The following is a 13,762-nucleotide window of genomic DNA, read 5'->3' as shown; positions in this document are numbered from 1 at the left end:
TCCCAGGTATCCTGTGCGGATCTTCGAGGACCCCGGTCCTTGTGGTGATGTGGGGGTGGCACATCTGAAGAGGTCACTGGTCATTTGATTGAGGTTTTGTGTGCTCGCTGGGCACCACCCTGGGGACCCCACACCAGCCCTGACCCAGCGGAAACGCAATACAGACCTACGTGGTTCTTGCTCCTAGTTTGATGTTTGCTCCTGGGCAGCCTTTGATACAAAAACTCAAACACACAGAGACACTGCGTCTACCCAGCACCTCCATCATAACATGCCTGCTTTTTGGTGGGCCTTCAGAAATGACTTGTGGGCACCATGAGTCTGCTGAGAAGATGAACAGGCGTGTTAATGCGGAATGCGCCTTCCATGCTCGCTTTTCCCCGGCAGTCTGCAAAACGCCGTGCCTTTAACCCTGAATGCAGCCAAGGCCTGTGATTGTATATGTGTCTAAGTTTCTAATTTCAAATGAATCCTTCCCTTGTAAATCGGTCTCGGTTTAAAAATGGGCATCGACTATAGAGTAAGAGATTTTAAGATTAAAAAAAACACGTTTACATGCCTGCTTCTCTCTCTACTATGTACCAGCTCTCTAGTTGCTTCTGTGACGTCATTGCTGCTGAGTCCTACTTGCCACGTAGGGATGCGGTTTTAGTTCACCAGTGTTTTCCTACCTTTCAACATCACATCTGTTCTAGCAGACTCAACCCCCAGAACTTAACATTGTGGATATTTTAAACTGTGTTGTTACTTAGCGTGACCCTTCATTTTGTGTTTGCTGAAAACTGAAGTTAGGTCAAAGGTCTAAAGAATATTTTTGGCAAAACATGGACCACTCCAAAATTTAAGTTTCTCTTTTCTACCTGTCATGTATCAGAAAGTCGTATGTATCTGTAACCCCAGACCTGGTGCTTTCACAGTGGGACAGCTTTTAGTTTCTTGTCACCTGACTCTTAAGCTGCTTAGCCTATCTGGTGTAAACCAGTATCGATTCCAGGTTGTGCTCACAGAGAGCTTTGTGTGGCTGCTGTTATACAGCAATGCTTTGAATCGTGTGGATCTTGGTTCTGGATTTGGGCCCATTTGGGATGCAGTGTGGGGCCGTCTGATGCTGCACATCTCTCAGTCTTTCCTCTTGTCAAGTGGGGATTTATAAGAGCTTTGTGGCGTTGGACCTGGCCTAGGAGAAGCTCTCGGTCGATGCTAGCGTGATTGTTCCTGACCTTGAGCTGCTGTTGTAATAATGAAGCAGAAACGCGTCAACCTGCCTCCCCCATTTTCAGGAGAACCACCCTCTGCGGCACCCTGGACTACCTGCCCCCGGAGATGATCGAGGGCCGAATGCACGATGAGAAGGTGGATCTCTGGAGCCTTGGGGTCCTTTGCTATGAATTTTTAGTTGGGAAGCCTCCTTTTGAGGCAAGCACATACGAGGAGACCTACAAAAGAATATCGCGGGTAAGACATAGCTGGGAAGGGTTCCGAGCTGCACTGAGACTTCTTACCAGCCTGACCTCAGGCTGCCCTCTCACTGCTTACGCTTCTCTCTCTAAACCGTGTTGTGTGACTGTCACTTGCTGTGCTCCAGGTTGAATTTACATTCCCTGACTTTGTACCAGAGGGCGCCAGGGACTTCATCTCAAGACTGTTGAAGCATAACCCCAGCCAGAGGCCCACTCTGAAGGAAGTGCTGGAACACCCGTGGGTCACGGCAAACTCATCCAAGCCACCAAGCAGCCACAAAAACAAAGACTCGACGAGCAAACAATCTTAGGGCGTGCAGGGAGCAACCGGACCCAGGGCTGCTGTGGGAGCTGCTGGGGCGGGCTGCTGGCCTTCAGCTGGTGCCGACGACTGCCATCTAGGGCGCTCCAGGAGTCATTTTTCTCTTTCACTGGGCAGGCAGTACTTGGCCTCCCCGTTCAGAAACTCTGTGGCAACAAACACGCCAAAGGAAAGTGTTTCACGAGACTGTGAGCGTCCCTGGTTTGAGTTCGAGGCAGCCGCTCCACAGCCTGTCCTGGGTGAGGCGACCTCCCCGAAGACTCGCCAGGCCTGACTGGGGCGAGTGGCTGCTGAGCCCTGATGGTCAGTTGAGAGCTGTGCAATACCTTCCGAGTACCCCAGGGTGTATGTAACTTATTGGGGGGCCACGTGTGGTCTAGCTGTCAGAATGAATATGGGATTCTTCCTTTTAAATGTTAAAATAAAGAATTTTGTGCAGGCTTGTGTGTTCCGTGGCACCCTGTAGGAATGATGTCTGCCTGGCCCTCCTGGTGACCGCAGCCTCTGCTGTCTGACACTATGGTGGCACATGCTCCCCCACCCCAGGACTGTTAGGGGCAGGTGCTACTTGCGTCTCCAAGCTGTTTGTAAATGTTACGGGCTGCATTCTCTGCGTGGAGGCCTGGCCGCGTGCACCCCTGCGCAGATGCATTTCTAGAGCACATGGGGACTCCCACCCGCTCACCACTGGCAGAGCTGGTCTGCCTGTGCCTGGTCCCTTGTTCTGTGCCCCTGTGTCGGGTTCCCCATGTGTTCCTAGCGGCCGTGCCATCTGTCAACCAAAGGTGTGGGAAACAGTGGTGAAGGGTAAGGCCCCTGTGATGTGTGCGGGACAGTGAGAACTAGGGGTGACTTACTCGTGGCTGACTTCCAGGCAGCATGTCATGTCTAAACAGTAGTGACAGGAACTGGGAGTGTCCAGTTACCCCTGGGGACAAAGCAGCTCTTGGTTCCCACAGTCTGGAGCAGAACCAAAGCATGTGCCCCAGGCACCCTCACCCACGCCGGTCCGTGCGGCACGGCCAGCTTCGCCAGTGGTTCTAGCGAGACTTCGTCACTTGCTCAGGCTCCCCCATGTGAGCAAAGGAGACTGCTCCTCGTAGTAACCGCGTCAGCAAGCTGGGCGCATGTGTGCTGCTCTGTACTCAACAGCGAGGGCTTTCCAGAAGAACGCAAAGTTCTCCATGGACTTGACAAAGATGTTTGTTTCACAGAATTTAAGTTGCTGTTTTGTCAGATAAAAACAGTACAGGTAAATACTGGCTTGTATTTTTAAAATAGACAGCTTTATTCCCCTAGGTCCATAAAAACAATGTAAATACAAGGAATTCGTATGTCTTGCTGGTGAGTTCACATAACACTTGAGTCCCTGGTCGCTGGCTTCTCCTCCAGCGGGGCTGCCGGGGCAGAGCTGGGCTTGGAAGGGCACAGGGTGGCGTAGGGTGTGATAACCACTTGTATTGCTTGGCCTTTCCACCCATTCCCATCACTCCAAACAATTCCAATTTTAAGACTTAATTTGGAAAAGAGCTAACGTGGCTTTTGTGCATATGCCTTACTAGGGCCCCGGTGGCCGGGAGGCCGGCCGGCTCCTGTAGTGCGGGTGAGACGGAACGGCGGGTCCTGTGCATGCTGGCTGACCTGCGCAGCTGCAGGCATCCTGGGAATTTTAAGTCAGGAAAACTTCTGGCTCTGGGCTAAGTGCTTGAAAAGGACGCAGATACCTGTGAAAGGTCTTGGAAGCAGAGACTGTCCCACAGAGGTCTGACAAAAGTAAACTTAAGAACTAGTTAACTAGTTGATATGGGGGCGAACTTGGTGTCAAGAGGCAGGGCTCAGTAAAGCCAGGGCAGTTGAATTCTAGTTCTTTCCATTTTCTGATTGTCACAAAGGTAATTAAAAAAATGGGGCAAGAAAGATAAGCACAGCTCCTTCCCCCATGGAGGTGGGCAGAACTGGTTTCCTGGGGGCTCCGGGCAGGCAGCTTCCATGATGCTGAATCCCACAAAAGGGGGTCCTCCTCAAGTGCCTGCTCTGTGCTTGAATTTCTAAAGTAACCTCCCTAACAGAGTGAGGGGCTCTCAGGACACCCAGGACAATCTGCTCAGTTGAAGGTGGTAACACCTGGCTCTCCTCCCGGGCCTCATCACTGCAGCAAGGGAGACCACCTTGCCTGTTGGGTGAGCGATACAAAAATCTTTTTAACTTAATAAATTTTAACTGTCAAAAAATATTGGTAGCAACCCAGTGTATACATGAGGCAGCCATTCTGGAATGTCTGAGGCTTGCAGAGGGCTCAGCGCGGTGCCCTTCTCGCCTTGTGTGCAGGGATGGGCATCTGGAGCCGCTTGCGCTGGACAGAGCTTCGTGCTTTACCTCAGCAGAGACTAGAGAAGAGCCACCTGAGGTGGACCCCTTCAGCCAGACTGGAAGGTGCTTTGGGGGTCACTGAAAACTAGAAATACTATTTTTCTTTCCCCCAAACAAGTGTAAGAATGTCGAAGTGTGGAAGCTGAGTTAGATTCTGATTACACATTGTTGCGTGTTCTTTGTTCACTGGCACTGGCGGCGGCTTTGCAGAATATTGCATATTAAACTGCAGGCAGCCTGACAAAAATTGGAGGAAAAGGAATTTAAATATCAAGCATAATGAATCGTTGCCTTTTAAGAATCTGAGCAAAGATGAACTCCTAGGGCTTCTGCAGACACCCTTGCCAAAGATCTTCCAGAAGGAACATTTCCTGGGCTCACAAGGTGGCTGGAGACAACTTGTTTTGTGATGTTCTGCTGACATTGTGGATTATGGTGAAGAGCATTCAGAAAGCTTCCGAAGAAGGAAATTACAATTGTTCAAAAACCTGAACTTGGCTTGCAAAGGTAAGACTTATCCATGAGAACATAACAATTCTCCTCCTGCCCCCCCACCCCAAGCCCTTCAACTCTAAGACTAATCTAAAAATACCTAATTTAAAAGATAGGTTTTCAGATCTACAATCGAAGATTCATCAAGGCTTTGCAGCTGGAGGCTTAAAAAATCCCACTTTCCGGAAATATCTGACAATCAGGGGCGCGGAAACTAAGGTGATGCTGATCCTCACTGGCGCGAAGAGCTTGTGGATGGCGTAGGCCACCACGAAGGTGCTCGTGCCCGCCGCCACCTTCGACTGCACCAGCGACTCTTTAAATCCCAGTTTAAGCAGGACTGCGGACATGTCCACGCCGCTGCGGGGGGAGGAGAGGGCAGAAACGAGACAAAACGACCCGATTATTACAGCAAGGGATTAAACTTAGGAGGTGACTCGGTTATAAGATTTGCAGCATCTTTTAAAATGATGAAAGCTGCTAAAGTCTTAGGGGGAAAGTTCTCATAAGGCCCACAGGACGGTGGGGACGGGCCCGGAGCTCACCTCGACACAACCATGTAAAAGATGCCCAGGGACGTGAGCGAGACCGCGATGTGGAACGACACCCCGACCGCGCCGTACTCTTGGAAGACCTTTCTCAGCTGCTGGGCCTTGCTCGGTGGCTGCTCCGCGCTGCTGGCGCCGCCGCCTGTGGCCGCCGCGCCTCTGCCCGGGTCCTGTGCCGAAGCCAAAGGAGGGGAGACTCTTTAGGGCAGGGACGAGGGTGGCAGTGGTCCCCACGGCTTTGATGCTCACAGGGTCGGCTCTCCCCCTGCCCAGGGAGCTATTCCCTACCCGCTTGCTTGCTCAGGGCACAGGCTACTGCCCGCTGAGCCGCCAAGCCAGAGAGCGGCCGGGCACTAGGAATGGCTGCTGGGTGACGGCCCTACTCGGCCCGCGCCCCCGGGCCTGTGCCTGTTACACGGCCAGAGGAGGCCGACACGGGGAGGTTCTTCTGGGGCATCGAGTGTGGCCAATGTAATCACAATGGAGGGGGGAGGCAGGCGGGAGAAGCAGATGTGAGGACAAGCAGCTTGAGACCTGAAGCTGCCGCGTAGCTGGCTTTGCAGGGGGAGAGGGCGGCGAGCAGCGCCCTGTGGCTCCAGACAGGAAACAGGCTCTGCTCTTGGAGCCTCCAGAAGGAACCGGTCTGGCTGACACTTCAGAGTGAGCGTGGCTGTGACAAGATTCCAGGTTCTTGGTGGCTTCTTGTGGCGGCCAGAGGCTCACTTGCTTAAGCAAGGATACTTGACCTCACACCTTCCGGGCCAGGCAGGGCTCAACCGCGGCCACGGCACCCTACAGCACCCCCAGTGCTCTTCCTCTCGGGGAGCAGAGGCCCAGGGGCCAGCGCAAGGTCGCCAGGACCAGGCCAGGCTGTCCGCAGCCTGAGCGCATAGCCGCCATGTGACGCTACCAAATGTGGTGTGACATAAACAGCCGAACTAGTGTCTGAACTTCCAGAATTAAGATCTGCTCTGAGCAGGTCACTTGACCAGGAGCAGGTCAAGTGGGCGCTGGGGGCCTCTCAGGTGGCGCAGGGGGTTAAAGACACAGCGCTATCAAGCTATCGGCAGCCACGGTGGCATGAGTTCGATCCCCGGCCAGGGAGCTACCCACATGGCGCAGCAGACCTCTCCTGCCTCGCCCGCTGCTCCCCTCAGCAGTGTGTTTCAGTCTGCCTGTTCTGCTCCCCACTCTGGTGAATCCTCCCACCCCCCCCACCTCTGGCTTGCACCCCAGTTCTTGTATGCAGTAATGAATAAATCTTTAAAAGAAAAAGTGGGGGCCAGGACATTAAACTGAGCACCTACAGGGAGAAAGAAAAAAGCCACCAACACCAGATTAAAAACCCAAGTCCAAAATTCCTTCTCAGCATGAAAAGTGCTTTTCTCATCAGAGGATTTCCTGCACTCCAGTGACCTTCTCAGCGAGTCCTCACAGGCAGGATCTGGGTCATCAGCTCCAGTTTTATTCCTTTGCTGCTGGCCTACCTCTCCCTTGTATTTTTAGAGCCTGCTGCAGCTGAGCACCTCCAGGGCCATGTAAAGAACACAATACCCAGGAGCCCCTGGGGCCAGTCCTCCAGGCCTTGTCCAAGAGGGGCTCACCCCGAGTGGGAACTGTATGGCTGCTGACCACCTTGGGAGGTGCACCCGAGGGATAGGGTTCAGACAGGACCTGCAAGCTGATGGCCCTCGGTTTCTTCTCTTTGGGTCACCTGTGTGTCCAGATAGGGAGGTCGCTGGAAGGGGGAAGGGGTGCAAACCCCAGCAAGACCTCAGCCTGGCTTGGGTGTTCAGGGGAGACACATCTGTAATAAGCCCAAATGACCAATCCACCCTTACCACACTCTCAAGATCAAGCCCATAGGTCTGGCCAAAACAGTCTCTTCTCAACACAGTGGCCAGAAAGAGCCTGTGGAAACCAAGGTGGGTGACAGCAGCACTCCCCCAAGCTCCCCTGGGAGCCAAAGTAGTCCTTGCTCCAGACCCCTGGCCCACAGACGCCCCCAGCCCCTGGAATGTGGCTTCCCTGTCCAGCCACACCCGCATTGTGCTGTCTTGCCTTGGCGTCGGGAGCTGCCCCCTCACTGCCCCCTCCAGATCCTTCTCTGTGTCATCTCAGAGAGAGGCCTTCCCGAAGCGGAGCCCCCTCCATGCCTTCTCCCTGTGTCTTATCCGCCTGCCATCACCACTGGGCAGATCGTTTACCCACCAGGTTATCTCTGTGACCACGGGCTCTGGGGCCAGATCTGTGTCTCTCACGGCACCGCCTAGAAAGTCAGGCTCAGAAACTAGCTGCTACATGGGGTCCTTCCTCCTCCCAGGGAGGTCATCCACATTGGGTCACCCGTACTGGTCCCTCCTAAAGCAGCCATTTCCCCCTAACAGTTCTGCGATGTAGGTTACGAACCACAGGGTTCCAGTAGACGGCTGAATGGCTTACATGGACTTAAGAGTCTCAGCCATCGCTGATTTTGGAACATTTGCACCACCCAGTTATCTGCACCTCCTTCTCCCAGGGCACCCTGTCTTTCTGTCTCTGAGATTTGCCCATTCTGGGCATTTCATGTACACGGGACTGCACATTGCGCGGTCCTTTGTGACTCTGCTGTAGGCTAAATGCATGTGACCCTCAAAATTCATAGGTTGAAACCTGATCCCTAATGTATTTGAGATGGGAGGTGGACATGGTGGGGGGAGCCCCCGGGAACGGGTTAGTGTCTTCCTTCCTGGCCCTCCAGCCTGTGAAGATCCCGCGAGCAGACAGACCAGGAAGCAGCCCTCACGGGGCCTCAGTCTACCAGTGCCTTGACCTTGGACTTCCAGCCCCCAGAACTGAAAATTCTGAGGCTTTGAGTCCCGTCTACAGTGTTTTTGTTATAAAGGTTGGAATGGACCCAGTTTCTTTCACTTAACACCATGTTTTCAAGGCTCATCTACCCTGTAGTTGGTATCAGAGCTTCATCCCTTTTCATGAAGCAGAATTTGATTCAATTGTCCTACAAAGTACAGGCTCCAGGGTTCACTGTGTGGGCCAGCCAGGTCAGGTCACCCTGGGGCCGCGCTTCAGCCTGGCTTCAGGCAGGGCCAGGAAGCAGTGGCATCCAGAGAAGATAAACTCTGGGCGCAGAAGGCAAGGAGGCCACACAAGCAGACCCCCCTGTGTCCCCGGAGGCGCTGAGGCTCAGAAAGGGCACACGAGCATTTTTGACCTTGGGGTAAAACCTGCAGCATTCCCCTTGATTTTTAACCCTACAAAGCAGCTACTCATTGCTCCCCTCCCAAAGCCTGTACAAAAATTCAATTTATTCATGAAGAGTCTTTTCTCTGCCTCCCATCTGAGAGCATCTCTTTTGTTCCCAAACAGTAGTTGGGACAAAAACAAAACAAAACAAAATGAGACAACCCAGAAGCTTTGGTCCTGCAGCTCATCTCAGTCGTGTTCAGGGCCCGCAGTCCTGGGACCAGCATGTCATTTGCGGCGTCTGAAGACAAACAAGACAAAGGCAAAACAAAGCGGGGGAGCGGGGTCGGATGGGGTTACTGCAGCCCCAGAGACGACTCTGGTGGGCAGTGGAGTGGAACCTTTTTGGAGACGCTTGAAGAAAACTACCCATGGGCTCAGGGCAGGCCCCCACTGGAAAGGCCTCATTTCCTGCAAACTCTCCTACCCAGTGATGGGGGGTGCTCACTTGCTCCCACTTTGACAGTTGGCAGGCCGAGTTGGGGCAGGGAAGTGACAAGCCGGCCGCGCCTGGGACTGCTCCTGGCCATGAGGCCGCAAGCCCCCCTTCATAGCCGAACAGCCCCAAAGCAGGCCCCGTTGCCTGAAGATCCAGGCTCCAGAGGGAAGGAGGAAACCCGTCATGGTTTCCTTTGACTTGGCCAGCACAGCGACGCCCCTGTCCTCACAGCCCTTGACTGTCTCTGCCACCCCCCAGCAGGAGGCCTGCCCAGAGCTGGGGTTCTGATAAGGACCAGCCTGCCCACCTTCTGCCGCTGGGGAGACTCCAGATGGCCAGCGCTGATACTCAGCCGCCCACCGTGTGCAGAGCCGGCAACCTTCTGAGGCCCAGACAGCCCTTCCCCTCCTGTCCTTGACACTTGGCCCAAGGAAACCTGAGTGTGCCCCTCCTGCCCACTACCAGGACCCGGTGCAGCCAGCTCTGTGAGGGCCTTTCTTTTTTTTTTCTTACAACTTCTATTTCGGCAAAAGGCCTTTTGGCCAAACATGAGGGGAGAAAAAGACAGCCAGGCTTCAGAATAACCAGCATCTACTGCAACCCAACGGGAGGGACAAACATTAGCCCCCACGGACAAGTGTCTGCCCTGTGCTCCTCCCTCGGGGCAGACGGACAGACAAAGCCCTGCCCTCAGGGAGTCTAGAGTCTAGTGGCGGGGGAGGGAGCTTAAGCAGAAAAGGCAGGCCCAGGGCCCAGAGGGATGGCAGGTGCGTAGAGAAACACGAAGGGAGGTGGACAGGGAGGACTTCGGGTTTAAATGAGCTCATCAGGGAAGTGCTCCCTGAGGACCGCTGGAGATGAGGACACTGGGGACACTAGGGATCCTGCAGAGCAAGTCACTAGCCCACGGTTTCCCTCCCAGAGTGGTTAGGCAGGCAGGCAGATTAGTGTAGGCGTAGCCGGGGGAGGACCTTGAAGCATGCACAGTAAAAAGGGCAGCTTCTCGGGTGACTGTCTTTACTCTTCCTCCTGCTGAGAGCACAGACTCCGGGCTGGAGGCAGAGGTGGGCACTTAATTAACCTGGAAAACTGGGACCTTTGGAGACCCCAGCTGGGCGCTGCTTGTCCTCCCAGTGACCACAGTGAGGAGCCTGGGGGAGCCAGGAACAGGGCAGGGGGCAGTGGAGGCTCTGGGTTGGCCAAAGCCCACCTGTCCCTCCACCAGCTCCCAGGCCCCCTGGGGAGTGTTTCCAGGGAGAGGAGTATCTTTTGTCCCAACTTCCTGTTAGGTTCTGATTCCACCTGGATCCTGGATCGGCCCTTGCAGCAGAGAAACAAGACAGCGCCCGGGGCCCTGTGGTGTCGTACATTTATTGCGATAATAACAATAGCTAATCGAGTCAGAGCCAGCCGGATGCCGGCAGGAGCGTGACGGGTCTGCACTCACAGTATGAAAGGTGAATTGGTGACACCCACTGTACAGACGAGGAGACAGGGAAGCGTTGGGACTGATGAAGGCCACAGCGAGTGGGGCGCACCGGGAGTCCGAGGCCACGCACCACTGTATACGGGCATCATCGCTCACACGCACCTGCCAGTGGCAGAGCCTGGGCTGGGTGAAGGCTGGGGTGGCCAACAGGACAGACGAGGAAGCCAAGAGACCATCAGATGGTGAATGCAGAGATATCACCCCCCATGGGTCTGAGGGGGCCGGTGGGGCACCCGAGGCATCCCTGGGGGTCAGGGAGGGCTTCCTGGGGGTAGGGACTGCGGCACTGAGCTGTGAGAATCGCCAGGAAGCAGCGGTGTTTGGAGGGTGCCGGCTGGTGCAGAGCCCCAAACTGGGCTCAAGGCTTAGAGACAAGATCCTGCCTGTCAGATGGGGGAGCAGGGTCAATGCCAGAGGCCTGACCTCCACGGAGTGTTCAGGAAGCCGGCTCCAGGGGTCCTGTGCTCAGGCCTACATCAGCTCATGCCATTGTCTCCCAAATTCCTGTTGGGAGGTGCTGTTTCGGCCCTGAGAGCTCAACAACAGGCTCAGGGCCTGCAGCGCTCGGGGCGCGCCCAGGGGCCGGGAGGGCACCCAGGCAGGAGGGACTCTAGGGTGCAGAGCTGAGGTCTGCCCCACAGCAGAGGTGTCCCGGCCTGCTGAGCTCGGGCACCGGCCTGAGTCACGGTCCGAGTGGCACCGGGGTCACCTGGGTGCACGGAAGGCGAGGGAGGGAAGCACAGCCCGGGGTCTCGGCGAGGCCCGCCTGGAGCGAAGGCGGCCAGCGGCGGGATGGGGAGGGCGCGGAGAGCGCGGCAGCCGCCCGGGCGCAGGCGGGCGCCCCCCGCCGTCGGGGGGGGGGCAGGGGCCGGCCCGGCGCCGCCAAGTTTACGGCCAAGTCCAGGTTCCACCTGCAGTCCCGCCGCGTCCTGGGGGCGGCGCCTCCGCTGCTCCGCCTGCCGCCTGGGGAGACCCGGCCTGTGGCGCGCGGGGACCCGGGGCCTGGGGCGCCCCGGAGGCGAGCGGCCGCGGCGCGGGGGGGGGTCGGGGCGCGCGGGTCGGGGGCGTCGGGGGGCTCACCTGGCGGCCGCGGCAGAGCCCGCGGGCGGCGCGCGGCATCCAGGCGGCGGGTCCCGGCCGGGGCAGCGGCAGCAGCCGGGCCGGCGGGCGCGGGGCGCGGCGGCACCCGGGAGCCAGGGGGCGCGGGGCCGGGCCCGGGCGCCCGCCCGGCCGGCGGGGCCCAGCAGCGTCAGCAGCCCGGCCATGGCGCGCGGGGCGCCCGATCCCGCCAGGCCGGCGGCGCGCGGGGGGCGGGCGCGGGGCGGGCGCGGGAAGTTCCGGAGCTGCGCGCGCGCCCGCCCTGACCCCACCCACGGCCCCGCCCACGACCCCGCCCCGGAGTCGGAGCCGCGGGGTGGGCGGGCCCGGAGGCGGGGCCAGCGCAGAGTGGGCGGGCCCGGAGGCGTGCACACCGATGGCCCCGCCCTCCAGCCCCTGGGACGGTCGCCTGCAGGGCGTCCCGGGGTCTAGGGCGTCCCGGGTCTGGGGCCTCCAACCCCGGACCCCGCTTGGCGGCTGGATTTAGTCTGTGGTCACAGAGGCGAGCGTGGGAATTCAGCCTGTGGGGTTTTCGCCCTACAGAAGCGGGCGACACCTGAGAAACTTGTGGGTGCATTTACCTATTCGCTCAGACGGAGGAAAAACTGTGGGCTCTGGCGCCAGCACTTGCCAGAATCCTCTGCGTGACCCCCGTGCGCTGTCGGCGTGAATTGGGGAAAAAGTGCAGCGTCTGCTCCCCCAGCCCCACGGCTCCGCTCCGCTCGGCTTCCGCAGCGGCGCCAGGTGCGCGCCCGCCGGGACCGCCGGGAGCAGGTTTCGTGGCCGCGGGAGAAAACCCGGGGCCGCCCGCGTGGCCATCACCGGGGACACACAGGGCGCCGGCGAGAGGCGCCCGCCGCGGTCCCTGCGCAGCGCGGAGGCACCTGCTCCCGTCCACCCGCAGCAGGTGTCGGAACAGGCAGGGCCGGGACCCGAACAGGTGGGCGCTGCCCGGGCGGGGCGTGGCAGGGGGCCGGGGGGACACCCAGGAGCAGCGGGAGCTTCAGGGGGGATGGACGGACCTGAAAACCTAAGCGCCCGAACGGGAGTGAGGCCTCAGCTGCCGGCGCCCCAGTCAGGATGGCCCGGGGACAGGTGCGCCCCGACGTGCTTGCTCCGTCTGTGAGACGGCGTTAGGCTCTGCGTGAGAGGCCATCTGGAGGGACAGAAGCGGGTCATGGATCTCATTTTAGCCTCCCAGCCACACGCTGTTCGTGTGACCTTGGGCACTTTTCATATAAACCGCCCTGAACCCCAGTTTCCTCGCATGTAGAATGGAGGCAGTGACCATCCTGGCTCAGCCTTGTTGAGGGCACTGGGGAGCTGATGTCCGCGGCTCACCCGGTGTTTGTCCCCCTCTGGGCAGCAGACGGCTGCAGCGTGTGTGCATGTGTGTGTGTGTGTAAGCAGTGGCCATTTGCAAGGCTCATGAGACCCGTGGGTGAGACTTTGGACAGGGCGCTTGGGGGACTCCTCTCTGCTCCTCCAGTCTGGGCGCAGCTGTGCATTAATGATTAACTACTGTGTAACAAAGTCCCCCAAAAGTAGTGACTTAACACACACCACGGCCTCATGGTCTCTGCAGGTTGGAAGTCAGGGCGCACCTAGCTGAGCTCTCTGCTCAGGGTGTCACCGTCCAGTGGTGGGGGGCTGCAGGCGCCTCAGGGGCTCCCCTGGGGAAAGACCCACATCCCAGCTCCTGCAGGTCGCTGGTGGAATTCATCTCGTGCCGTCGGACTGAGCCCTCACTCTCTGGTGGCCGAGGGCTCCGCGTTTCCCAGGGGCTGCGCGCAGTCCCTCCCCGCAGGCTCTCCCCACAGCAGCTCACAACGGGCAGCTTCAACGCCGTGAGGGAGATGTCTCGCTCTCGTGGGGAGGGGGGTTATCACCATCACCATCACCGTCGCCCTGGCCGCTTCCAGCTGGCAGAAGCAAGTCCCAGGCCCTGACCCTGCCGACGGGCAGGGATCACACCCAGGGGGTAGGTACTGGGGGCATTGCCTGCCCCAGCTGGGAAGAGTCACACGACATGGGGTGACGTGGACACTGGAGGGTTGGATTGTCTGGAAGCTTCTTCGCCACATAAGTGGGAACCTCGGCTGGGCACTCAAAGATGGGGCTGGGTGCTTTTGAGCACGTGGGTCCCCAGGCTACAGGGGCTTTTCAGTCATAGCAGCTGGGTTCCCCGGCGAGGCGCTCCACACCTGAACCTCAGTCTTCTCATCTGTAAAATAGGAATATAGGCACGCAGACCTCTCCTGCCGCCCGCTGCTCCCCTCAGCAGTGTCCTTCGGTCCTTCT

General features: G+C 57.9%; 2 protein-coding genes across 2 annotated transcripts; one reads left to right on the top strand and one right to left on the bottom strand.

Moving 5' to 3' along the window:
• Positions 1-1,209: 1,209 nt before the first annotated feature.
• Positions 1,210-2,610, top strand: LOC119253869 (aurora kinase A-like; the record flags this gene model as incomplete). The annotated part of the gene is made up of 2 exons (XM_037521123.2): positions 1,210-1,455; positions 1,586-2,610. Coding segments are annotated over 2 exons (432 nt in total), but the record flags the coding sequence as incomplete, so codon positions are not given.
• A 402-nt stretch (positions 2,611-3,012) lies between these two features.
• On the bottom strand, positions 3,013-11,628 carry LOC119253868 (protein FAM210B, mitochondrial-like). Its single transcript, XM_037521122.2, is given in 4 exon segments — positions 3,013-5,004; positions 5,190-5,362; positions 11,444-11,535; positions 11,538-11,628. Coding segments are annotated over 4 exon segments (573 nt in total). The 3' UTR covers positions 3,013-4,787.
• Between the last annotated feature and the right edge of the window lie 2,134 nt (positions 11,629-13,762).

This window comes from Talpa occidentalis, unplaced genomic scaffold (assembly GCF_014898055.3).
Source record: "Talpa occidentalis isolate TD23 unplaced genomic scaffold, MPIMG_talOcc4v2.1 talOcc4.2169, whole genome shotgun sequence".
NCBI lineage: Eukaryota > Metazoa > Chordata > Mammalia > Eulipotyphla > Talpidae > Talpa > Talpa occidentalis.
The sequence above is the reverse complement of the archived record's forward strand: the minus strand, read 5'-3'. Positions and strand labels throughout refer to the sequence as shown.